We start from the raw sequence: 27,904 nt of genomic DNA, 5'->3' as shown, positions 1-27,904 counted from the left end.
AACGCAAAGCATGGCTTCTGATTGGCTGCAGGAAGCTCCTGCAGCCAATCGGAAGCCACAGAACCCCTGTCAGACGTTCGGCTTCCAAAAATAGTTTGCAAACTGGAACAGTCACTTCCGGGTTTGCAGTGCTCAGGGGAGCCAAAACGTTTGAGAACTAAGCTGTTCAAAAACCAAGGTATGACTGTATAGGAAATTTGAAAGAAAGGTTAACTGAAGATGATTCACCAAGCAAACACTCTGACGGTTAGACACTGGGGAAAAAGTAAACGTACATAAGATGAGGGCGGAACAGCAGGACAATACCAGATATATGCTGGTCCTGCAAGCTTTTCTGTGCACAGTGGCACAGCCCAGACTGAACAGTTTGACCAGCCTCATTTGGGTAGCTGTTTCATGTTAGCGATGATTTAGCCATAACAGTCTACAGTTTCAAAGTTTGTTCATCTGTGCCATGTGACTGCAAGCCTTTCAAACAAAAGGCAGAGCAGCTATTTATATATGAAAAAAAATACTTCAGTCAGCAATCAGCATACGTTAACTCTGTAGGCATAATGAATCAGTACAGGATCAGAGAAATAACATTTCTCATTATCTGTGACGGCTTCTATGCTCAAGAGATCATCCCCAGAATTTGCATCAAGTGCTGATTCATGCATAATCACATGGTAAGCTGGATACAACCCCACAGTATCAGGGATGAAGTTTCTCATTAACTCATAATATACAGATATTTTTACTCTTCAAATGCGGATTTACAAATATATTTATATATTTAATTCCTTTTCAGGTCGTAAAAAATCCTAAACACATAAACCAGTACCTTTTTAACAAGAAAATCTGCATTCTACAGTCCGAGGTGAAAGGCTCCTAATAGAGGGCTGCTTTGGCACTTCTCTGAAGGCCTCTAGCACTTTTCTTTTTTCCATAAAATTTATATACCGCTTGATTGCAGAAAAAAACCTCTAAGCGGTTTTAGCCTTGCAACATGAGGCTCCATTTTACTCTTGAGGTAAACTGGAAACAGCTTTGTAGAACTGTCTGTCACTTTTAAAGGGGGAATAATGCATCTTGGAGGTAAGCTTTCCCCCCCCACAAAAACCATTGTTTAAGAATGGGATTAAAACATAATAAAAAGGCCACTTGTGGTTCCAACCATATTGTGCTGTCGTCTTTAAAAAAAAAGCAATGGATACTTTAAAAAAAAAGGCTATTCCAACTACAAACCTGAACACCAAAACCAGTCAAGTCATTTTAAATAGTTTAAGCTGCAGCACACGTAAGTCTTTTTTGGGGTGTGGGGGAAGGAGGAATTCTTTTTGCCACTTTAGATTTTTACACAAATGCCCCCATACATCAGTTCAAGCACCTATGAAATTAAGTTTGCATCTTCTTTAACCGTGCCAAAAATTCATCCAATTCACATTCCAGTTTCTTATACTTACGTTGCAGGTTGGGAAATTAAAATGTCTGATTTCCACTTAAGTGACACGTAGAATAAAACCTAACCTTACAAAAAATGCCAGACTGCTTTATTAAGGCACAGTGATTTTGGAAGAAGGCAATCTTCTAGTTAGTGTCTCTGCTTCACACATGGGCTCCCTGATCCTACTCGCATTATGTGAAAAATCCACTGAAATCAGTGAAGCCTACTTCCAAATAATGTGTTTTAGATCGACGTTATAGTGTATATAAATAGATGCAAACGCCACGTTTCACTGTTACATGGACACAGTGTCCCTTTCCAAGTAGAGCAGAGTGTGTATGCCTGGCATCAGACATAGGCTCCCAATGCTGCATGGAATTCGGTGAGGCACTGCACCAGCTGCTGGAATTTAGGTCTCTCCTCGGGGTCCAGTGCCCAGCAGCAAGCCATCACAGCAAATCTGGACGATAAAAAAAGCAAACAAAGGTAAGTAAGCTTGACACAAGTGGTAAGCCCTTCGGCCACAGGTTTAATAATAGATTAATAGTACCTTAATTATATGCCACCCATCTGACTGGGTTACCTGCAGCTACTCTGGGCAGCTTCCAACAAATTAACACACAGTAAGTAAAGGTATTAAAAGTGTGATATTTTCATCCCCTGCCATACACTTTAATGTGTGGTAAGTATTGGAGACCTTAGCAACATGGAAAGTATTTCACATTTTCACCTGTGTGAAAATTAGAAATCTACAGCAAGTGACATCTAGTGAAGATACTCCCCAAGTTAATGTCTCATAGCTGGTTACCCTTTTAAAAGAACACAGCGTATCTTCTCTGTTCTTTTCAGATTTCTTTTCTTTTAAGTATTTGCAGTTTTTGTGAGATATTTAACATCCACTTTAAATTTATGTGTATTGTTAGAAACATCTTTATCAGCAGCTTATAGCAAACTAACTTTAGCACAGCCTTAAAAATGACTCCTTACCTCTGGAATACAGTGGGCAGAAACTGAACCAGGATAGGAATCTAATGACTAAATTTTGCTTCAGTGTATAACAGGCTCAAAATTTAAGCCTCTTGAGATCAGGGGTTGCTGAAAAAGTCTAAAACAGGGATGCAGAAAAGGGAGGCATGGGGAAGTTGTCGAAATTGGGCTTAAGGAAAAAAAAGGTTATGAAATTATACATGTTTATATGTTTATTTGTTTTTGTATTGTCAGTTGTAATGTGTTATAATTTGTGTTGGAAAATCAATAAAAATATTAAAAAACAAAAAAACAAAATTTAAGCCTCAAGTGGTCAGATTAGTATAGTTTTTGAGGGTTACTAAGTAAGAAACTATAATGATTTCTCAGAAGATATAGTGCTGCGTATGTGCATGTATGCATGAATGATTTTAGGAAATGTAAAATTACATGCAACTTCACAATCTTCCTTTTAAAAGCAGCCCCATCTCCTAACAGAGTAGTTCCAAGGAGTACGATAAAAAAGAACCTGAAACACCACTATCATCAGTATGAGTCAATTTAAGACTGAGATTAACTGCTTATGTCCCCAAAAGAAGGAACCATAAAGTAGTGACAATGCACTTCAGCAATGAATTGAGGGATAGAACTTTATTCCATAGCAACGGAACAAGTGGAACAGGGACCACGGACTACTACAATGTCAACCACAAAAATCTGTATCACACATATAAGAAACAGGAAATATTCTCCACCTGTTCAGTTGTTCCCCACATGGTCCTCACTGAGTCAAGAGTATGAGTTGCACTTTACTGCATGTATCTAATGTCATTCTTTTGATTGCTTTTGAGGACTTCACTAATCACACCATATTTCCCAGTCTTCAAGACACAGAGGGATAAAAACACCAACATACAGGCAGCTTCCCATTTATGAGCATCCAACTGACGTGTTACCACACACATGCGCATCGTGCCGAACCCTACTATACCCAAATGAAGTCCAGTTAATGTAGAATGTATAATGCTTTCAAACACAGTTCTTATTCGTTCACACCAACTAATCATAGACATTATTTTCCACCTACATACACAATCTTAAGAATTATTATGCAACTCTAACAGTCACTTACAATTCATCAGGACAGTTGATTGGCTGAGCTATCCTGTATCCATCTTTTAGATAGGCTGCCATCTCAAAGGGGTCAATATCTACATATGGGGTTTGTCCCAAAGTCATCAGTTCCCACAAGGTTACTCCAAAAGACCACTGGAAAGAGTATCACATATAATAACTGGTTAGATTTTAGGAATGTTTCATATTTCTTTCAAACAAGTATCAGTGTCTTGCAAATAAGGTGCTCAGTCCATCTTTTATTTCAAATAAAGCTTGAAAACAAACAACTGTAAATTGCTGTGGCGTAAAATGGCCTATCAGACCTACTAACAGTTACCAGAGATATTTGTGTTACTGCTTTTACTCAGGTATGACTCCAAAATACAAAACATGTGTGCTGCATGTCTCAATATGAATTGCACATATTTTTAAAGGATTCAACACTTGTGGTGTGTGTATTGTTTCCTATTATCATGCCACTAAACTCCAGAGGTCATACCAAGAGTAGGCCTACTGATTTCAATGGGTCTACCCTGGGTATGATCAACACTGGACATCACTCCCAGTTCTATTAGCCTCAAATTTCTTTTTCTATAATCTCCTCAACTTACCTTATTAAAACGAATACTAGGATATTCAGTGTGGGTTTGCTGTTTATCCAAGGGCTGCTTACCTAACAAGTAAGTTGTTCTGTATGAAGATTTTTACAACTCGCATTGTTGTTTTAATTTAAAAATATATGGGAGGAATTCTACATTGTGCAATTGTTCAATCAAGGCAAGCATTTTGACTTGCAGGACAGAACAATTCCCACATCTCCTCTCCTCACTTGCTGTTCTGGGGTTCTCCTGATGGCACTCAATAGTTGATTCCTGCAATATGTTTTTGTTCTGCTACTGTATCTTAACTTACCACATCACTAGCGCCGGAAAACTCATTGTTAACCAAACTTTCAAGAGCCATCCACCGCACTGGCCTGTTTTCATTGTCTCCGAGGCAATGATAATCCATGGGAAATAGATCTCTGGACAGGGCATTGTCTGTAATCTTCACCTGAAGTGCATCATCAATGCTGTATATTAAAATACACACAGACAACCACTTAGATGGGTAAGTTAAGCTCTTTACAGTCATATGTTTGCAGCACTATCTAGGTGACACTCAGGAAATGACAAGGCATTTTTAGACATACTCTAGCCTACTATGCCTAGTGCAATAACAATTTGGAGTAAGACATGTATCAAGAACCTTGATGTCATTTTAAAGTATTTTTTAATTTTTAAATAAAAACCTAACAAACTGTATATTGGTAGCGTGATACCTTCCTATTTCATTGCTCCATTTGTCAGTCAAAATATAGAATGACAGCATGTGCAGGAATGTAGCCTATTGCCAACCATAAACTACTACAAATTCTTAACAAATGATGGACGGATGCCCAAAAGTGGTACTGCATAAAGGCAACTGTGAACCTTAGCTTTCCCTATTAAGACAACCAAATGCTAAGAATCAAAGCACCCCCTATCTACAATATCTCAAGCATAGTTTCTGTTTCTTGTCACATTATATTGAGAGAAAACATTTGGAGCTGGCATTTTATGGAATAATGGCAAGCAAAGACAACAATTCATTTGCATAAGCAACCTAAAACAACATGGTCATATTTTCCACAAATATGGTAGATGCTGGCCAATACCTACTAAGTTCTTCTAGTGCTGCTGTACCTCATACTTTGATTTCTGCTGCTCTCTGCAGGCATCTCTTTATTATGCTGCACCTTAAACATAAAACTAGCTGTGCCAGACAGGTGCAGCTATCAGCTTGCAATGGGAAAGAGTGACTTGTACAGTGAATGGACAGAAGACCCGTTAGAGGAGTATTTTACATTGCCCCCAACTGAGTGTCTTTAGCCCTTTACACTTTGGTACTTACACACAATTTCTAGCAGCCAGGTCTTTGTGAATGACCTCTCTTCGGGACAAGTAGCTCATTCCACAGGCAATCTGAATAGCCATATGTACAAGATCTTGTTGTGAAATTGCCTATAGAAATAGAGATTATAATTATAAACCTCCTTGAAATGTAAAGGTGGAGCTAATTTTTTAAAAAATATATATGCTTGAATAAAAATTCCTAGCTTAGTCATTATTTGCTACCTGTCCAAAGTACAAGCTTTTCTAATTTTCACTGAAAAACTGAGATCCAAAGGGGTTGTCCTTCCGATAAAATGAAAACTGCTGGTGCTTGTCCCAAAACTCAGGGACACCATATCTAATTTGCTTTCATAGTGGCAAAAACCAGAGTTAACAAACTTTCTGTTGCATTTCCTGTTACCACTTCTGTGAGAAGGGAGAACAGAATCCTTTGTGTGCTAGGTGCAAGTCACTGTGATCTGCTCAGTTCTAGCTTTCACAAGGCACAGGAGTCTGATTATATGCACTGGGCACATAATTCAGCATCCTGAGATGCAGGAATATGTTAACAAGCACATACTGTGAAGCTCTTCCTGCTAGATGACATCTACCGTGTCACAAGCCTCTTGTGATGGAATTAGTTTGTACAACATATGCTGGTGGCCCTCTGGAGAACAATGTGGCCCCTGAAAACACAAATGTTGGCTTTCCTAATCTGGGAAGCAGAAGAGATTAAGGTAATTTTGAGAAGCTGCCCTAGCAGGACTGGGAATATTAGGATTACACCTGCTGTTTCAGCCTTCCCCTTGTTATTACACTACTTTCCTATGTTTGTATTTAAGAAGCAACATGTATTTAAGCAGAGAATGAAACATTAAAGCAAATTGTTTTTAAAATATTGTTACCATGTTTGTTTCCTATGGCTCTACTGATGCTTTCACTGACCTGGTGTCCTCTGGGTGTTCTGGACTGCAACTCCCATGAGCCTTGTGCTGGGGTCCAACACTTCTGGAGGGCACCAGGTTGGCAAAGGCCGTTCTACTGAATGAGTTTTTCATACCTATGAATCCCTTGGAAATTCACCATGATCTCGACAGTTTGAATTTTAATTAAATCTAAATTGGTGACCAACTATTTTATATTCTAGATTAGCCACTTCTTACCTGAGGATTGTTAGCTTCTACCAGTTTGCACTGTCGCAAAAACAGCTTGAGATTCCCCCAGTTCATATAAGGCAACAGTACCATTGGTTTTTCTCCTTCCTCTATACAAACGTGAGTAATGGGGAGAAGATTTCTGAAAGAAATAAAGTTCTGGTTGGTTCTGGTGGTGGTGGGGATTCCATTAGCTGTTCAACCAACAGTCCCACAATTGTGCAGTGGACCCTCGGGTTATGTTACCTTCGGGTAACGTAACTTTCGGGTTGTGAACACGGCAAACCCGGAAGTGTGTACTTCCGGGTTTTGCCGTGCGCGCATGCGCAGAAGTGCTCTATCGCGCTGTGCACATGCACAGAATCGGCGCTTCTAGATGCGGACTTTTGGGGGTAAATACAGACCCCTGGAATGAATTAAGTTTGTGTCTGGAGGATCCACTGTACTGCACAATTACCACCACGTATCCCATTTCCTTGATTTATAATTTAGGAAAATGTATACCCCTTTTTTTTAAGTACAAACACTGCTCGCAATCATAACCAAATAGCTTTTTGCAATTGCATTATAGGCCAAATTCGTTATTTGAGAATTCTTGAATGAAGCAGATGCAAAGTACACTTCAATTCCAGTCACCTTCAAGTTTGCACTCTGCCCGACTGAAGACTAAAACTGAAGTCTAGTGTTTTTGCAGAATAATTAATAATTAATAACTGTTTTCAATAGACTGTTGTGAAACTAAACTTTAGATGATAAGCCATCAAATTCCCAAACACAAATGAAAACAACTTTGCTTTCATTTTGAAGAGCACTAACCTGTGATGGAGACCTCTGAGTTTACAGCTTTCTGTTAACATCATTGTCACTTGAACTTCTGAGGCCTGATCTAAAAAGCCAAAAGCTTATTAGAACAAATTTGCGTAGGCAAAAAAACCAAAAAACCAAAACAAAACAAAACCAGCAGCTAACAGACAGACACACATAAAATTCAAAATCCTCAAATAGCAAAATCACATACTAAGACATTAAACATTATTGATGAACAAGATCCAGACCAAGTTAATTGCATTAAAAATCCTATTGAAATCAATGGGATTTAAGTTAGACTTTGTGAACTATTTTCAATAGGACTTAAGCATGAGTCACATAGCTTAAGATGAAATTGACAAAATGTTGCTGTCAGTCCCTTTTAAGAGATTGTGGGGAGAGATCACAGAGAGGAACATATGAAGCTGCCTTAGAACAACGATCCACCTAGCTCACAAACTTCGTTATGGCCAGTAGTAGCTCTCCAAGCCCTTTCCCTCAGCCTTGATACCCCAAATCTTTTAAAGAGATGCCAGAATCTGGACTTGGGAACTTGTGTTCTGCCACTGTCTGTGGTCACTAAATCTTTATAATAAACTTATTAAGGCAGTGGCTTGCCTTCCTTGTCCTTCCACAAAACTTCTGAGGGGACTGAGATGAGGGGCCATGAGATGAAAGCTTCATGTGAAAAAGGACCAGTGAATTCTGGCAATCAGCTGAACATTGAAAATAGTTCACTCATTTTTAGATGCTGGGACCTGTAACGTCCTCTCTCCTCGGGGCTATGAGCTTCACATTCCACACTAGACAAAAATTAGCTAGTGCTACGGTCCCTCTTTACTTACCATTCAGGCCTTTTTTCTTTCCTGTGTCCCCTTTTATCTCCCAAGCTGCAGAGCTAACCTACTAGACTATGGAGTAGTCTTCCCTCAACCATATATTTCCCCAAGGCTCAATGGAAGCCAGCCGTCTCCCAAGTATGTACTAGCTCACCAAACCACCCCCTCTCTACTTCTTAGGGGGTCTCCATGTTTGGTTCAAAATACATACCTGAAATATACACACCCAATTCAATAAACTGAAGCCAGAGGCAGAAAAATTACTGTTGGAATTCTGCAATTGTGGAAGAGGTTTTGCCCCAACATTCATTTTTCAATACATCTAAGAAAGAACTATTTTGCAGAAGCAATGACTATCCTGTAACCTGCCTAATGCTGAACAAAAGTCATGCTGAAAGCCTACCTTTTACTGTTTTTACAAACATCTGCTTTTCTTTAGTAGGGTCTTTTTCTTCTATTAGCATTCCATGGAAAATTCGACCAAATGTGCCTGAGGATGAGAGCAATGAACGAAGAAAATTAGGTCAACAGCAATTTGTATACACATTCAATAAATCAACAGTGAAGGGAAATCAAGGTTAGCAGTGGACTCTCCTCTTGTGAAACTTCACATCCATCCATGGCCTCTTTGTTCAGCATTTCATCAACCTTTTCGTAGTTGGCACTTGAACCATTATTTGCCGATCTAATTTAGAGTTCAAAGGGAGATTGCCAACATAAGCAATAGAAGTTTTAACATTTTCGTGAAACCCTCTTTTGCTAACATTGTGGATTAGTAAGATTACCTGCAAAAATTTAGCTCATATATTAGTAGAGAAACTGATCAAACCTTAAAAAATATGCTAGTTTACAAGACTGACCAGAAGATTAGGAAAAAATAAAATGAGGCCCTGTTTTCCCCAGTTTAGTTTCATTAAACACCTTACCAAGATTTCAGAGCAATAAGATGTATCATCAGAAATGTTTTGAGATATATTTGCCCAATTCAATTTCCCCATAATATTCCCTATACCCAGGATAAGCAGCAATGAATATGGTATGCTTTTCAAAAACAGTATGTATAAAATCATTATGTACAAAACATAATCCTACACATCTAACCTCTTAAAAATGGAATTGCACACTTATCAGACACATTAGCCTAGATTAGAAATAATGGCTGAACCATTGTTAGACATCATTGTTAGAAACATGCCCATTTTTTTGCTGGCTATCCACCCTACTTATAACTACCACCCGTCATTTGAGGTATCAACAATCCACAGAAAAGGCAAAGAAAAATGAAAAGCATATCATCTGATTGATTGCAGATTGACACATATGAGGAACTGTTTACTCGTACCTTCTTGAAGAACGTCTTTTAATGTTATCCTCTCTCTGGAGATTGCTATGTCCTTTACTTTAGCCTTTGCCTCCATCAACGTTACACTTTTAAGGTCATTCTTCTCTATTCGTAAAGTAGGATAACCTGAGGAGCCAGCAGATCCAAACAATACCAATATAAATACCAAATGTAAATAGGAGTATTCATCATTATCTAGCAATGAAAGTATGCTGCAAAAAAAACCATGCAGGAAAAGAAACCTATTGCCCTGGATAGTACCTTTAAAGTATTTAATGTTTTGCCACAGGATGCAATAAGAAAAATGATCTTCTGGTTAATTACTGAGTACCATACACATTACAAGATTGAAACAAACAAGAAAGCAAACACATTGCCCTCTTCTGGGCTTTAGAAGACATTGCTATATGCAAAGTGAATCCTGTGTTTATAATTTTTTTAAAATTGGTAAAGCATCTCAAAATTATTTTGGTTTCTAGTAAGAAATGTTCCAACGCCTTTCACAAGGACTTTTGTTTATGTAGACTGGGCAAAGCTTTATGCAGCTGGTCAATCTGGAACATTCATAGCAGCAAACTGAGAGGTCTCTTCAGCAGGAGGAAAGGTTACATAAACGAAATAAACTCTCCTGCCCCAATTCTTCCCAATGTCTCAAAGAGCTGCAGTTGCACAGACTGATTCTTTACTTCCAAGAACTGTTTCTTGCTGGTATTCTATTCTAGTCTAATGGGCTCAGACGATCTAGACACTCATAGATATTACTGTTTTTTGAAACCTCCTTGAGGTTTTTTAGAATCAAACATTATCCTAATTGTATGAAATTGCTAGGGCATTGTCCTTTCAAACAGTTTCTGATCTAGCACATCTTAATGGTTACCTTGCTGCCCCATAATAGGGAAGTGTCAAAGAGAAACTACTAACAGCAGTGCAGTCTAAGGAACTGTTGCCCCAAGAACAGAGGCACAGAATATTTGGCCCCACTGTCTGGGGATGATGGAGGCTATAGCCCAACACCATCTGGAGACCCAGAAACAGAACACAAGTGAAACAGTAATCTTCCCATCTGTGATTCCCTGCAATTGGCATTGCATACTGCCTCTAACAATGAAGTTAGAACACAGCCAAATCCACTGATAAGAAAATTACTTACACAAGCAGTGATGATGGATGCTATCATTCAACTCACTTTGGGAACATTTGTAGTATTGTGCTACATTCTGGGAACCTCTTGAAATTGTGGGGTGGGCACCCAGAGTGTAATGGGACAGGAAACATTTATTTCCCCTCTACGCCTGAACCCACATCATTCAGGGGGATCTTGAAGGAATATGGGTGGGGGCAGCAAATTGTCCTTCATGAGCTTACTGAAGTTAACTTATTTTAGGATCCAAGTCAATTGATTCAACCAATTTAAAAGTATGGTGAAAATTAACAATTATGCATATACCGAGAAAAGTTTGAACACATGGCAACAGTGTCTGCTGCAGTCTCACAAAGCAGAAGGGCAAGGACATGTCAATAACCTGAGGCAGCACAGAAGAACACACAGAAAAAATGATTTGACGGTCATCATCCTACCCGTACACATTAATTGTTTTGCCAGCAGTCTGAAAATAAGTGCAGGCTGAGATCTAGCAATGAAACAGACACTCCAGGCAGAGCTACATGCACTTGGCATAAGCATGTCATCCCTGTGTTAGCTCCTTCAGGGGGATTGAACCTTTATATAGGAGAATCAGGGAGGAGCCTTTGAAGAAAGTCAGGGTTCTCTATGGGTTGAGAATCCCGTTTCTCATACAATGTGCAGTATTGTGATCTTATAGCCCAGAGAAACAAAGGTCACTAGGATGCCAACTCTAGACTTTTCACACATCTCTTAGATCACTATGACTAACACTCACACATAGAAAGTTGAGGTGTGTGGGTATCTGTAATTAGATTAACACTTACTAGTAATTGGTGTTGCATTGTTTGGAGTGTCAGCTCTCAGGTACTGTGTTGTTTGCGTTGAGGGCTGAGATAAGCCTTGAGAACTACTGCTGTCACTAATGCTGTTTTGGAAAAGAAAACACAATCATTTTCTAATTTTCAACCACTTAACTTTTGCTGAGGCTAAGATACCACTTCAGTTGTGCAGTTAAAAAAGATTAACAAAACCAGACTTCTCCAAAACTCAACTTGAATATGGCAAAAATGTCAAAAGCTTGTAATACTTTAAATGAATATCAGAACATGAAAAGGCAATCAAATAGCATTTTGATTAATAACGTTTTCAATCAAATCAACCATAATTTAAGCAATTACACCTTTAACTATTGCAAATCTTGCCGAAAAGGAAAACAAAATCTGTAGCGTTGTGGGGAAAGTCCAAACTTTTAAGTTTGTAGATTGAGTTCTGATGTGTTATAGGTTTCAAATACATTAGAGCAGAATTAAGGGAAACTATACTGGGCCTAGCATTTTTCCAGAGTTTAGCTGGTGATATGTACAACGGAAGTCAGAGTGTTCTTGTTGATGTCCCCAACAGAGAAAAGGGGTAGGACTGTGCTTATATAGCACTTACGGGGGGAGGGGGGAACACCTCTATTGAGTATTTGCGCCTGTCTTTGTAAATTGACTATGACCACAATAAAGAAATGCATCCATTTTTTAAAAAGGAGTAACAGCCACACATTTTAAAACATATTTTCAAGTATTTTACAGTGTTGTTAAAGGGTTCCTCCCCCCACCAATAAATCACCCCTTGCTCCAAGAATCTTCACTTTCAGTCCAACTGTTAGGGATGTGCAGTTTGTAAGTAAGGAAATGAAGCTTAAGAATATTATTTAAATGGAGAGAATCTAGGGGTGGGAGAATCCCAAGAACTATCAGCATTCCTTAACCAGTGCTATTTGGAACCTATTATGATTAATCTTAACTCTATTTCACAGAATATGCCAGTCCCTTAGAGCAGCCCCACTAGCTTAGGCTCAACACCCATGTAGCTAGCAGCCTGTTTTCACAGAGGCCAGCCAGATGGCTATGTGAAGTCCACAAACAGGAGGACATGAATGCAATAGTACTCTCCCACTTGTGTTCCCCTGCAACTGCTATTCAGAGACATGCTGTCTTTGAAACTTGAGGCAGTATTAAGCCAACATGGCTAGCAGCCTGATAACTTAGTAAGTCTTGTATTGCATTATCTGGGAACATTGAAAAATAAGTTATATACTGCACTGACATTAAGTTCTCAATGTCAACTCTGCCAAAGCCTAGGAGCTACCTTTAGTGCATCAAGAAGTCCATATAACGTCTCAAGCATGAAAACTGGAAAGAAAATTGAAGTCCACGTTTTTTCTTTACCTGTCTTCCAATTCTATTCTCTTCATACTGTGAAGATGCAAAACAGCTAGTATTATTGCTACCAGGAATATGACTGCACAGCAAACTCCTACACTGATATAAAACACACGCGTAGAAGTGGTGGGAGCTGCATTTACAGGATCAACTGAAATGGAAGAGCAAAGCATTACTGCAACAAAATGGATATAACATTTGCCAGCTTCAGCTAAGTTCACATACAAATAAATAAGTAACATGTTTATTTTTATTTTCCTATTATACTGTAGTATATAATTTAAGCTTATGGTGAAGGAAAAAAGTGACTTCCAAGATTAGTTTTAGAAGTCTAAATATAAAATATTGAAAAGTCACTAAGAGATCCCTAGAAAAACTAAACATCATAGCCTTTAGATACAAAACCTCTACATTAAATTCTTCTCTAAGCCTTGTTTTCCTTGAAGTACAAAAAGAGAAGACTCTGATGAGTACCAAGGACAGAGAGATGCCCTCCACTACAAAGAACTCAGCTAATTATGCTAATAACTCAACATGAAAAAAATTATGAAATTGCTTCCACCAGAAGGCCAATGGAGTTTTTTGTAATATCTTCACTAGCAAGTTGCCTTCTCTCTATTTACTGTTCACAGGAATTCAATGCATATACCAAAATATGCAGCCATGTAACATGCAAATTCAAAAATACATTACATAAAAAGGCTGATGGCAAAACTAATCTCTTACAGATCTGCTTGGTGGAGTACCTGGTTTACAACATGATAATCAATAAAAAGCATGAAATGCAAAAATGCAAAAGTACAAGCTGCTGGGGATTTATACTTTTTAATTTCCATTAATGAACAAAAAGTTTGACTCTTAAAAAATCTGACCAATATTCCTTATCTAACAACATAAGGGGAAGAAATATGTTTGAATTATATAGACTGATAATTTTAAAAGAAAATGACAAAGATCCTCAACTTCTCCTGTATGCTGCATACAAATAATGCTTTCAGGTATCTTCCATTTAAAAATATGAAACACATTTACTTACAAATAGCTTTACTGTTATTTTTGTCCAATACTGGTGGTTTTACTTCTAGCTCAGGTTCTAAAGACAAAAGGGATAAAAAGGGACATTTGATATCACTTTTCCTCTGAGTTTTACTTTTCATACCAAGACAATGAACAGAAGAAAACTTTATTCCATCTTCTATTAATACTAAGTCAAAAAAATATCTATCAATATCTGGCAAACCTGAGAATTCAATGTAGTTCACCTACTATAAGGAGGAAGTAACATACCACATAGTAACACCAACCACAAGGTTTCAGTAGCATGAAGACTGGTCCTTTTACTTGCCTTGAAATAAAAAATAAATACAATGCTAACTGCTGATGGTTGACCCTCGTTTAAACATGTGCCCATTAAAGAACATAAGCTGAACTTTCAGATGTAAAACCCAACAACAGAACGGGGGTAGATTTAGCACATGGATACATTTGTATTTCATCCTTTGTGTTTCATGGGAACACAATATTTAACTTTCAAGCTTTCCTGTAATCATTGCAACTATTCATTCCCATGAGTAGATGCTATTGAGAAGAAATTTATTTACTGTATTTCAAATCCACCCTGCAACCCAAACTTTCTCAGGACACATAAATGTAGCCAATGATATTAACCCTTCCCTAGGTCTCCACCTTTCTAGAGGTCTGAAGCATATTGGTTATGGGTAGCTTCTGTTTCCAGTCATGCATCTTGGTTTAAATATTGATTTCCTGCATTCCCAATGTTAGTAATGATCCTTTCTGGTTAACAATACCCCTTTTACTGAGATACTGCTGCAAAGTTTTAGTACTGGTAAGCAAAGCCCTTAAATCACCTGCTCCCCTTAAAGGCCAGACCCTGTACCAAGATTGCCTGGGCTTGGTGAATTTACTGAGGTTTGGCTGGAAGTGCAGCAGGGAGAGCCTTCTTGGTGGTGGCACCTCAGCTTTGGAATTGCCTTCCCTCTGAAATACAACTGGCACACACATTGTTGGAAGCTCGACACCATGTAGAGCCTTGATTATTTGCCCAGACCTCTGCAGAAATATATTGTCAGATTGCATTGGTTTGGAATTGCCATGCTTTATGCCATTTCATGTTGGTTTTTACGCTGTTTTATGAATATGGAATTGCTTTTTGCAATGAAGAACAGGATAGAGTTTAAATAAATAATGTTGCTGACATCTTTACAAACATACAATAAACGAACAAGTTTAAACCTCGTATCACAATATACAAAAAAATTCCTTTAAAATTCAACAAAAATAGTATACAAGTTGCAGTTGAAGAAGAAAATATTGGAACTTCATAAAATATTAAATCAATTATGTTAGTATTGAGCATTTATCAATGTTTTCAAAAATCAATAAACAGTAGCCAAGCCTTTTCAAAAGTTTGCACTTTTCTTTCAAGCCCTATAGGCCAATATTACTAAGTTTTCAGCAAAACTCCCGTGTTTTATAGAGCATGGCATTTAGAGACAATTACAGTCTTCACTGCAGTTATTGGGTATTATATTTTCTTTCATCTGCACTTTCCTTCAGCTTTGTAGAAATTCGTTTCTCCACATTTATTTGAAGCTCTTTTTGACACATTCTCTGCTCCAGTACACCCCTGACCCCAACACCCCTCACCTCACACTGCTCAAACAGGTCTGTCCAGTACTCTCAAAGCCAATCTAAACAGATCTGAAATGTCTGCTTCCAACTAGGCAAATTACAGCTCCCAACACTGGTGGCAGCTCCTACACACTTGCTTTCTCTGGTGTTAGGTGAAAGGGAAAGAATAGGAAAAGGGTGGTGGTGGAGGGACTCTAGCTGTGTGCAATGCAAGTGAAAAAAATTACAAAGCTGTATTGCCCCTTTAATATGAACAGTGAATAAAAATGTCTTACTTTTGTAGCACATTTTCCTTCGTTTGAAATTTAAGACTGTGATATTTTTGGAAGCATTAACGGTCATGTTGAGCTGCATTAGTACCGTAACATCAGAGTCTAATCTGCCTGTGCAAGAGAGTTCCACCCGAAACACTGTAAATAGAAAAGCCACATACATACATGTTTTTAAAAGATAAAATGAAAAACCACACACTTTAAATCAGCAGTGCAAAACTGCCTTAACTCCTGAGTATTTTTAATTCCTTTGTTACAGCTTTTTTAAAAAAAATTAAGGCATTTATACCTTTAGCCAAAAATGTTCTCAGGGTAACTTTTAAAACTAATTTTAAAAACTGACACGATTTCTTGATTCCTCCTTTCATGTTCTTTAAGAAAGTTAAGAATAACCGTGCTAGATGAGACCAAAGTTCTTTCTAGTCTGGTATCCTAGTTCCCACAGTGGCTAACCAGATGCCTGTGAGAGGCCACAAGCAGGACATGAGTGCAACAGCCTTCACTCACTCTTGCTTTCCAGTGGTTGCTATTCAGTCGCTGCCACTAACATTAACACTGATATTGGAGACAGTATATAACCAGCAGAATTAGGAGCTATTGACAGTTGCATTTTCCATGAATTTGGCTTGAATTTTTTTTTATATAAATAATTTTTATTAATTTTCCAACACAAATATACAATTTTATCGAAATTTCCACAAATTTAGTTCTTTTTGGACTTCCTTCAGCTTCTCTGGCAATCATCCATATTTACCTCTCAGTTACGCATTTCTCTGTTTATATTGCCATTAAACTTCCCTCCCACTCCTGTTGAATTTGGCTTGAATTTAGACAAACCGCGCTTCGGCTAAACAAACTATGGTTTATATTCAAATCATCCTTTTCTCTAATGCCTTCTTTTAAAATTAATTTTATTGTACAAACTAGTGATATACAGACCACCTTCAATATATGAATATGTAAATGCCCCCCAACACACAGGTATAACACATCGACTTTATAAACATTGTATTCATAAAACTAGGAATTTCAAAATTGGCACATGGACAATAACTTACATACCCACATAAAACACTGAATTCTTTTCAAAGATTAAGAAACCAAGATTTGAAACTTGACAATGGCTTATATAGGGTTTCAACTAAGATACTCAAAGCAGACCCACTAAAATCAATGAAGTTACTTGAGTCTACTCATTTCAATAGGTCAACTCCAAGTATAATTAGCTTATTTTTATTATATTTTTTCCCCAAACAGCATAATACTTAAAATCTCTAAGCAAATCTCAAAAATACAGACTTGAAAACAGGTAAGAGAAATCTTGGAAAAACAGGGTCCAGTTTTACAAGTCAGGGAAAGCCTGATGTACGTTTTTGCAACACATCTGAAAAAACTGATGGGATGGTGCTTCACATACAGTGGACCCTCGGGTTATGTTACCTTTGGGTAATGTAACTTTCAGGTTGCGAACGCAGCAAACCCGCCTCTAGATGTGGACTTTTTGGGGTACGCACGGACCCCTGGAACGAATTAAGTTCGTATCCGGAGGGTCCACTGTATTTCAGAAGGAAGGGCATTCCACGGTGCATGTGCAATAGGTGGAGGAAATGTCCATTTTGGGATCAGCGCCTTGTGATATTCTGTAGGGTTTGGTGCCACAAGTAAAATTTCCCCACACAATCAAAGTGATCTTACAGTTCTATACATGGGCAGGCAGTCCTTCAAGTAAACCTGGACCTGAGTTGTCCAGGGATTTATATTAATTTTATTACAGACTTTACATTCCTTCTTCCAAGGTTCATATGCTAATAGCAGAAACTGAGCACACCCTAGTAGCTAACTGGCAGCCAGGGCAATTCCCTCAGCATGTGAGTAATATCTGCACATTCAGGTACTTCACTCCACAACTGAGTCACAGTGCTCTGAACCAGCTGCAGTGTGCAGATCAATCCCAAAGGAAAAACCACATGAAGCACATTACAGCAGTTCAACCGTGAGGTTACCAACACATGAATCACGGCAGTGAAGGTATCCCCATCAGCACATAGCATTACAGTTTGTGTAATGAAAGACTACTTACCTGATAAAGTACGAGGGACTTCTCCTTGTTCAGAAATATTTGCTTGTGGCATATCCATAGCCAATAGATTATCAACCTGAAATCCCAGTTTATATTCAATCTGTAATGATATGCAGAACAAGCCAAAAAGAAAATATGCTCAATAAAACGGTATGTATTTGCAATGATTTCTACTTGAGATAAATTAAGAACCAAATTATCAGAAGCATGTTGCTAAGTGTCCAACAAAAATGAACAAGTTAAATTCAGAGGATGAAATCAGACATTGCCTTAATCTACATGCATCTCAACCAAGCAATTATTAGGGGGAAGGGTAGAATCTGGATCAAAACCAGAAAAAGGGATCTGTAAGCAGAACAGATGCTAAACCATACCAAGATGTGGAGATAACCAATACAAAGTGACAGGCGGGAATCACTTTCTGCTAGAAAAACACATTTCCATTCACCCCCAGAGATCTACCCAAAGACCTAGTTTTCGATACTGCTAGAACAGTTAATACTTCAGCTTTAAGCTGGATGCCAAAATATCACTGTTTGAATTATATTTAAATATTCAAACCACAAGCCAGCTATCCTTTTAAATGTCAAACAACTTTTCTGAGTCATGTGTGCATTGATACAATTTAATACATGTTGTATGGTTTCCAATCCTGAACTCGAGGCAAAATTATGGTTTACAGATATCTGAATTGGGCAAACTATAGCTACTGAGAAACAGGGAAGGAGGGACTCTTATGTATTTAAAGATGAAGCAGCACACAAGCCTAAAGCTCATTCATGAAAACCAAACTGTGTTTAGGACAAGTCATTTGAATCAAGCCTATGAAATGAAGAGGAAAGCCTTCTCACACACTATACTTCTTAAGTGCAATCCTAGTGTATGTCTAATAAGAAATAAATCCCACTGTGTTCAATGATACTTTCTCCTTGGTAAGTGTACACTGGGGTTTTATGGGTGCAATGGAGTTTACTTTCAAATGGACAATATTTAAGAATGGGATGTTGATCATGGACACACGCTGCACATTCTGCACAAGTTCATGGACTTCTGCTTCCTTCCCCCAGCTCCATGCTTGAAGCTGAAGAGGGGGCGGACAGAATCCATGAAACTGCTCCAGGCAGCAAAGGGTCTCAAAACCCCACCACAACTGCTACAGACAAAGGTGCAGTGTGTTATACCAGCTGTAGCACACCTTACACATGCAGCTTCAGTCTTAGGTTACCCACCCTGGTTAAGCCCTCCAGTGCCACACAATGAATACTGTTGCTTAATTCATCCACATAAAATAATAGTTGGTGCTTACCTTGGCCTTGGAATGCCAACTGAAATGGAGGCTGTTTGTCTCACTTGGTACCAGCAGATTAAAGGACAAAGCGTAGTGATTGATAAGGTCATTTCTCACATAATAAAGTTCTGCATCAATACCTAAAACATGTTTAAAACAAAGAGGGGCATGAAAATGAAGTTAAAAGCTAAGCTACAGCCACAGGCAATTTAGTAAACAAGAAATAAAGATTACTTGTTTAAGAGGAAGAAAACTAACATTTAGTTCCAGTTAAGCCATTTTGACCCAATTTACCTTCAACATTTAAAGAAATGTTTAAAATCAACTACAGTTTTTCTCTCTCACCCCCCCCCCACCTCCTTCTCTACTCATTAATGGGGGAGAAAACAATCCAGAGCCTGGCTTGTTGTGGCATGGGAGCACTCTGAGCAATAAGCCTAGAATAAACCTTTATTATAAAATATGAATTAATACAGCATGCAAACCAGGCTTTGGAATTGATAAAATCTCAGGTAGAATAGATTCATGAGTCCTTAGCATCAATGGAAACTTTCCTCCTATTGTGTATAGCTGGTGTAGTCTCCTCCAATCCCACATCAGTTCCAATCAGGACCACAGCAGGAGCAAAGGACTAAAGCATTCCTCTTCCCCACAGTTCTGATGAGGCTAAGGGGTGTGTGTCAATGTTTGGTTGCAGTTGTTGTTTTAAAAAGCTGCTATGAAATACATAACTATGGGCTAAGTCATGTCTAGTATGGAAAAAGTATGGAAGGAGATAAGGAAAACACTACAAAAAGTTATGAATGTCCAAGGAAACATGTACATAGACTCTCTGATCAACTGCAGACAAAACAACAGAATAATAATTGAATAACTTATTTAACTGGCATAAAGAAAAACTTTTCTGGAATCAACTAAACAAATCTACTTTAAAACTCTTCTGACTTGCAGACCTCATTAAGCAAGCTCATATATAGAAAGCTTAAGGCTCAAGGATCTAGTTTCTTGTTACTGGATCTTACCTAACTTAAAGCAAACCACATGACAAGGCCTGCTTTTTTTTTGCTTTAGATTTTAAGAGGAAACACTGTTTTGCACAGGCAAACCCTAAATCACATTAACATATATCTTTGTGCTCCACACTTGGACATAAACCAGAGAGAATAAATTAAATCAAGCATAGAACAAGAAGGTAGGCTTATGCCATACCACAGAAATACAAGGTCATTCTTTAAAGATTTTAACATAACACATTATGAAGCAGACAAGGAGAGGCAGGGATTTCATTCTTAGAATGAAGGATGCTGAGGAACCCTTGTATTCATTACAAAACTGGATCATGTCACTCTAGAAGCCTTAACAAAACCGTGGCTTTTTCAAGGGGCTCTTGCATAAAAGAGCTTTAAATCTTTGCAGTTTTAGAAAATACAAAAAGCTCTCCTCAATTAGCATGGGAAAGTGATTTTTGTTTATTTAAGAGGGGCTCTTGTGAGAACTCCCCCCCTTGAGGAGCAAGACAGACAAACAATAGGTGGGTTTCATTTTCTAAAGTTCAACAGAGTTTGAATTACTAGAAGCAATTCAAGTATTATCTTCATCTTTATAGCTTATGTTCCTTGTGTCTCCTGTAAATTAAAACAATTTATATGTGTCAGTTTGCCTTTCTTTTTAACAAGTGGGTAGCTTTTTAAAAGTTAGGAATGCTTTATCAGAAATTTAAGCTATCATCCATAATCATTCAGATGGGACTTTTGTAAGAAAGCCTTTGTATGTGGACTTGGAAACATGCAATACAGGTTTTCCTCTTAACCAAGTGTGCACAAAATCACATTTATTATATTAATCACCTTCCTTTGACTTACATATTCTGCTACAATTCACATCTTACCAACAACCATGCATAGCAAGAGCTAATATCCACTGAATGACCTACAGGAACTGGCATGATCCTAACGGTTCACAATTCTATTCAGTCTCATGGAGCAGAAGATATTTCCAACTTCTATTTTGCAATCCAGTTCATGTGTGCATCTTATGGTATGAGAAGGTGGAAACTGCACAAATATGTCCCTTTCCTCTCTCACTTGATGCTGTGCAAGGCCAGCAGCCAACTGATTTCTCAGTTTTGTTTCCTTGGCGCTTACATCATCATGAAAATTTATGCTGCTCCCAACCAATTGATTTTGTTTGAGCTTCACCAAGTTTCGTAGTTGAGACATAAATGTAACAAGAGATTTGAGAACTTCTGGCACAAACTAAGAAGAAACACAACAAATATAAATTCTCATGGATACTACTGAATACACAAAACATAGGAACAAAAATCCTAATGTAGCTAAAATTCATGCCTTCAGTTGCCACAGTAGTGCCAAAGGGACCCTTGAGAATGTCTTTGTTTCTCTTCCCATCCACTACAATGCAATTCATGACTGAATAAATTTGTTTACTATGAGGTATTAGGGCAGGGTTGTTAATTGTGCCCGCTGCAACAAATCACGCTAAATAGAAGACATTCTACATCATTTAGGCTGTGCACCATACATTTAAAGCAGATTTTTCATCTCCAAAGAATCTTGGGAGCTGTAGTTTCCCTTGAAGACAGTTGCAATTCTCAGCCCCCTTCACTACAGTTCCCAGGATTCTTTTTTGGGGGGAGGGAGATTAAAGTTTGAATGTATGGTGTGTACACAGCCTTTCATAGCTAATTAAAGGAAGCTAAGGAAGAGATCCTGGATCTAAGAAATAGGTAACTCTAATTTCATGTTGCTTTTTGCATCTTTTAAAAACAGGCAAGAAGATATCAGACTGTTTTATATTATGCTGCCCCTATCTTTGCTCTTCTTTTGCACATCTAAGTTACATTGCCTATGGGCACGTTTGACCAAAATGTTTACTGCATGTCAGATACATAATGTCAATGAATCTAACATGGGGAATTGACTTCCATAAATCACTCCCCGCCCCCTGCAATCAAGAGACAGAGCACACACATGTACTTCACTTTTCCAAGCAATCCGAATAAAAGTCAAGGAGAATTAATTGGAACCATTAAAAACACAGAGCTGAAACAGGAAGTGAGAAAGTGCACCTCTTACAACTTCCTTCTTCAGCTCTATGTACTTTTTCAAGAGAGAAAAGGGGGGCAGTGAGGGGGTAGGCTTAGAGGCTTCATGAGAATCAAGTGAACCTCAAGGACACCACTGTGCACACAAGCATCATGCTAGTTTTTGCTGGGCTATATAGCTAGAATTGTACAGACACCATCTATCTGAAGGCAAAGCATAACAAATTAGTTTCAAATTTTAAAATCCATTATTAATTACAAAGACAACCACTGGACATCTCATATCAATCAGTCATTCTTCAAATTTTGGTAATTACTAATCAGACTCAAGACAAGGCTTCTCCAACCTAGTGCCCACCAGCTGTACTGGCTTCCAACTCCCATCAGCCCCATAAAGCATGGTCAGGGATGATGAGAACTGTAGTCCAAAAGATTAGAGGGCGCCAGGTTGGGGAATGCTACTCTAGGTACTTTAGTGGGTTGAACAAGGTCACCAAGAATGCAAAGGGACCTAGAGACCTCTGCATCTACTACAGTCATTCAGGAGTAGATTCCCACCTCTATAGCATCATTCACAGGTCCAGAAGATTATGAACCACTTACTGAAAATACACACTAGACACTGCATCCTGTAGGCACCATCACATAGGTAACTTAGACACTGCATCCTGTAGGCACCATCACATAGGTAACAGAGCACACAAAAGGTTTTAGAGCCTTGGGGAAGGCCTTAATCACTTAAGAGTCCCTTCTGGAGTCCTGACTTTAAAATCCAATGACTGTGTCTGAGAATTCTGAAGTTTGGCACCGACTCTAAAAGCAATTGTCCACATTATATAAAACATACCCCAAAACAGCACACTGCACTAAAATTTATGAACCATGAAGGGGGAGAGAAATCACGACAGTGTAATAAACCATCAGCACTGAATTAGTAAAATGATATATTTTATTAGACTACTGAGTGTTTAGAAATATAGTAAACATTCATCCTTTGAAAATTCTTTAGGCATGAATATTCAGAGTAAAAGTGCAATAAACATCTAAAGTTCTTTCAGGTCCTGGTGTGCCATTGCTCATCCCATGACAACAAATACTGCCAAAGATTCATTCTGCTGCATCAACATACTTTTACATCTAGAGTTGGTAAGCATATTTCAAATTTGTGGGCATCGGAATGAAGTTCTGGCCAGCATTAATTTTCTTCATGCCCTAACAATTTGGCCTCTGGAATTTATCCAGGCACTCTAATCTGCACAAAATGATCTTTATCTAAGCTTGAGTTCCACTCTGCCTCGTGATCCCAGATGGATATAGGCTGCCTCATCAAGAGCAAAGGGAACCGTGAAACACATCTGTATCAGCTGTACATGCACAGCTCCTTTGTACAACTGGAAAACATATTCAGCCATTTTAGCATCTGTCTCTACCATCTCAGACTTAGATATTTAATAAGCTGGAGCATCCTCAAAGAAGATTCAGTCAACTTAACAAAGTAAGCTCCTTCCTCAAGGTTGTTTTGCCTTCAGTAATTGTTACTGTGTAGTCATCTTTTCTCCCTGAGCACTATGTTAAAGGACAGTTTTCAGCTAAGAAATAATAGTTCTGCAATATATCACACAACTCCAGGCAGATATATTCAAGTAGGACCATACAACTGATGAGATGGTGACATACAAAAAATCTAAAAAGGTTGTGTTCAAAAGATTTTAAAAACAGCTCAGCCTTATACACTAAAAGATGCAAGTCTTTCAATGTGCAGCATTTTCATATTTTGTTAAGAGAAGCACTTAATTCAAATTAACATCCATATCTAAATATCAGATCAAAATAGAAGAGTAAATATAGATAGTATGTAAGTACTTTATTTAGCAGCTCAAACTTAATGGAAAATAAGACACCTAACAAGCACTGGCTCTCTTCACACATTAGAATTCTAAACCATTGTTTGGTGCTACACCAACAAATATTCTGTTCCCTCACACACCAATTCAATAAATTAGTCTCTCAACAACTGCAGCACCTTGAAATGCCTTTCCACAGGAGAGGCAGGAATGTGGCGCGCAGGTGACTGCCATGGGTTAAGAGAATAGCTGAAAATCAGGTTAAAACAGCTCAGTTGAGTGGGCATTTGGATACAATTTATCAGGCAGTGATAAGAGATGTGAACATATGCTAGAGCTTTTCTGAGTTTCCCTCCCAGCTTTTGCCCCCCCCCCCCATGCTTTTGAAAAGAGCATTTTCTAAGCTGTTTGGGTATTCAGTAATGAAAGCTGCTGAAAGGGAAGCGTCAAGTACTCCAGAAACAACTTTCAGTACCTGTGCATAAATCATTAGATACTGTACCTATCTTTAATTAAAAGTTTGCAGTACATTATTACCAGAAGACTCCCCAATACCATCTGAGCAGTAAGTTGCAATGTATCAACTAAGAGATAGGATGGCTTTGAAAATGTTTGGTGAAGAGAGGCTACGACAAGTATAGCAAGAATTATAAAGAAAACAGGCCTTTTCACTTTTTGTTTTATAATTTCTCTGTGATACAATATTCTCTGCACAAGTCCCCAGGAAAGCAGAGTTACAGCTGAAGTAAATATCATAGATATGCAACAGGAACAGGCAACTGGCGATGTACAGGCAGAAGTACTACTGACATGCCTGGACCCCCAAGCTATTTTTAGAATCTTAAAGGTTCTGGTTTTGTAGTGATTTCCGTCATAGATAAGTTTGAAAAAGTGGAGACAATTATGTTACTAGGATTACGAAGGTGGGAGTAAAGGAGGTCTTGTAATAATCTTAGGGACCTACCAGAGAAAATAATGTCCTGCAACCATTGTTTGATAGCTTTAAAAGAGAGAAGTTATGAACATTTGAAGTTGCCACATCAGTCTAACTGGGTAGACCTAAAGTGCCTTGTGTACACCTACACAAGACTGGAGTGGATTTACACCACTGGATATAGCTCAGTTGGTCAGAGCATGGTGCTGATAATGCCACAGTCACAGGTTCAATTCGCACATGGGACAGCTGCAGATTCCTGCATTGCAAGAGGTTGGACTAGATCATTCTTTCAGTCATTTCTAACTCTATGGTTCTATGAAGAATATTTTATCCATTCACAACTGTGAAAATTTTCCCGCAAGACATTGTGTGTACCTAGTCCCAACCCAATGAGTCTGAGATATACACAACCCTATCAAGTAGAACTGCTAGGCAAACATACAGGAACACATTGTAACACCCCTCTTTCTGCAGTTATACCCATCCTACAAAATTTAACATGAATCCGTCTTCTGTCAGTTTCTTATTTAATCACGCTTAGCACCTTCCTCCACATAAGTGATTCTTTACTTCCATGATATCCTGGTCAAACCTATTCTCAGGCCCCCTTGAAACTATAGAAAGCCTCTGTGACCTCAGACAAATTACCTAGTTTAAGGCAGCATCAGGAGAGCAAGCCAGCACATCTAAAGACAAGCATCTGGCTAATAACTAAATGTTGTTAATAATATAAATTTCCAAGCTATGAAAATAGACTTGTACAGAGAACACTGTTATACTGTAGCAAATTTATAAACAAATTGTGAAAAACTGTTTCTTTCTTTGACAGAAGTAAAATCACCCACATCAAACTACCTTTACGTATTGGCAAATTTCAGTTTTGAAGATTGCTTACTTTAATTATCATTTCTCCCCATCCCAACATCTAGTTAACCACAGACTTATAAACACGCACTTGTCTAGTCACCTGTGGCAAGTAAGCATTTCAATGAGAAAACCAGACAGTTATATTTTAATTTTTGTAATGTAGAAGAGACAGGGGGAGGAACATCAATGTATACATGAAAAAATGAGTTAATAATTATTATTTTGAGCTAGTAACTTTGCCATATTTTGGTACATTCCATAAAGCAGTCAATATGCTAGAAACAAGATAAACAAATTAACATAAGGTATAAAGTGTTTACCCAGTCAAGTCTTAAGGATTTAGCATCTCACAGCATGAACTTCTAGGGCACAGCTGCATAAAATAATTTATTGTGTATGCACTGTACAAGCAGTACCACAAACCAACCCTTGTAGCACGTAAAAGGGCTTGAGTCTGAACTGAGTGCGACCGTCCCTATTTGCAAAACACACCCACCCGCCAAGGAAAGTCTGCTGCTGCTGCTGCTGCTGCTGGCCTTGGTTCTAGGCTTCTCCCGCTCCCTCCTCCTTCATCATGAAGTGGTTTGGGTGGCTTTTGGGTGGAGAATGTCAGCGCCTCACCCGGGCAGTTGCAAAGCGCGGATTTGGGAATTTGCACCGTGAAGCACATTTGAAGCCATTAGATCCCCCCTCCCTCCCCCAGCCACGTATTTTGTTTCCACCCCGAAACCCAAATCCAGCCCCCTCTCATAAAGCCCTGGCAAGCAGGCGAGTCGCTGAGCGGCATTAGCAGAGCAAGGCCGTACAAGGAACGAAGGCAGGACCAGCCGGGGAGAGGCGGGGAAGGGGGTGCCTGGCCAGACGCCCCCCACCCACCGCCGCACGGCCCTCTCGGGATCCCCCTCCCCTCCCGGAGGAAGACGAGCCTGGACCGAGACACCGCGGGGCCCCTCCCCCCTCGCAGGCGGGCGCGCACGCGGAGAGGCAGCCGCCGCCCCTCACTCACCGATGAGGCGCCGCACCTCCTCCTGGCTCATGTAGACGCTCAGGCCGGGCCCGGGAAGGGGCGCCTCGACGGACCCCCCCGGAGCCTCGGAGGCCGCCGCCGCCGACAGCAAGAGGAGGAGGAGGAAGGGGCGGAGGCGGCAGGGCAGCCTCTCCTCAGCCGCGCCGCAGCTTCCATCCCCCCGGCCACCCCGCACCATCGCTCGCTTCCCGGCTCCCTCGGCGGGGCGGGGAGGGAACCCGGGGCCCCTCCCCACCCGCGAGCCCCTCACACTCGGCGGCGGCCCCTCATGCTCCGGCCGCGGCGCGCGCCCGCGCTCTCAGGGCCGGGAGTCATGGAGCAGCCTCTTTTCTTTTCCCTTCTCTCTCTCTCTCTCTCTTTCCCTCCGTGCGCGCCCGTGCGCGCGCACCCCCCTTTTTCCGCCCGCCCCTCCGGCGGAGCCGAGTCAGGCGAGCGAGAGAGCGAGCGAGCGAGGCCTATCCCCCCGCTCCAGTGCGCGTGCGCGCAGCGCCGGCGGACGCGGCAGCCCGCCTCTCCTTCCTCCCGCGCTTGCGCAAAAGGGTCCACAAGGGGCAGGCGGACTCCTGCGAGTAGAGGTGCGGTTTGGTTTTTCTTGCCCACCGCGCCCCCTCCCTTCTGTATACCGTGACGTCCCATTTCACTGAACGCTGAGATTCACCTCCCCGAGATGGATCGTGCTGTTTACCTTTCTGGTAAGAGTGAGAGCAACTCAGCTGCAAAGCTGATTTTAAGAATTCCTGCGAAGGAACCTGCTCTGTGTAGGTGCCGCCTGCACAGTGTCATTACCGATTTCTGACGTTGCGAAGGGTCGTTTTGCATATATATTAAGTGCTTATTGAATTGCCACTGGCTGCACTTCGGCATTTCATTGCTGTTAACTGGAGACACCGTGCCCCTGATGAAGTGAGTTCTGGTCCACCGAAAAATGTTATACCATGATAAAATTCGTTAGTCTTTAAGGTGCCGCGGCAAGA

General features: G+C 39.6%; 1 protein-coding gene across 2 annotated transcripts; it reads right to left on the bottom strand.

Annotated features, from left to right (window-relative positions):
* Window positions 1-720: 720 nt before the first annotated feature.
* Window positions 721-27,315, bottom strand: RYK (receptor like tyrosine kinase). Of its 2 annotated transcripts, none has more exons than XM_053389864.1 (15): window positions 26,910-27,315; window positions 19,210-19,331; window positions 17,904-18,003; window positions 15,827-15,961; window positions 13,936-13,992; window positions 12,906-13,050; window positions 11,514-11,614; window positions 9,564-9,698; window positions 8,625-8,711; window positions 7,392-7,461; window positions 6,585-6,717; window positions 5,441-5,550; window positions 4,421-4,580; window positions 3,525-3,661; window positions 721-1,886 (listed from the first exon to the last, which is right to left on the bottom strand). In XM_053389864.1, the coding sequence occupies exons 1-15, from the start codon at window positions 27,106-27,108 to the stop codon at window positions 1,775-1,777; spliced, it is 1,803 nt and encodes a 600-aa protein (XP_053245839.1). In that variant the 5' UTR covers window positions 27,109-27,315; the 3' UTR covers window positions 721-1,774. The 2 variants fall into 2 exon arrangements, with proteins under 2 accessions (XP_053245839.1, XP_053245840.1); XM_053389865.1 differs by having other exon boundaries at window positions 9,564-9,689.
* Between the last annotated feature and the right edge of the window lie 589 nt (window positions 27,316-27,904).

The sequence above is a fragment of the Podarcis raffonei genome, chromosome 5 (genome assembly GCF_027172205.1).
Source record: "Podarcis raffonei isolate rPodRaf1 chromosome 5, rPodRaf1.pri, whole genome shotgun sequence".
Classification (NCBI taxonomy): Eukaryota; Metazoa; Chordata; class Lepidosauria; order Squamata; family Lacertidae; genus Podarcis; species Podarcis raffonei.
Note: the sequence above shows the minus strand (reverse complement) of the source record. Positions and strands in the feature narration are given on the sequence as shown.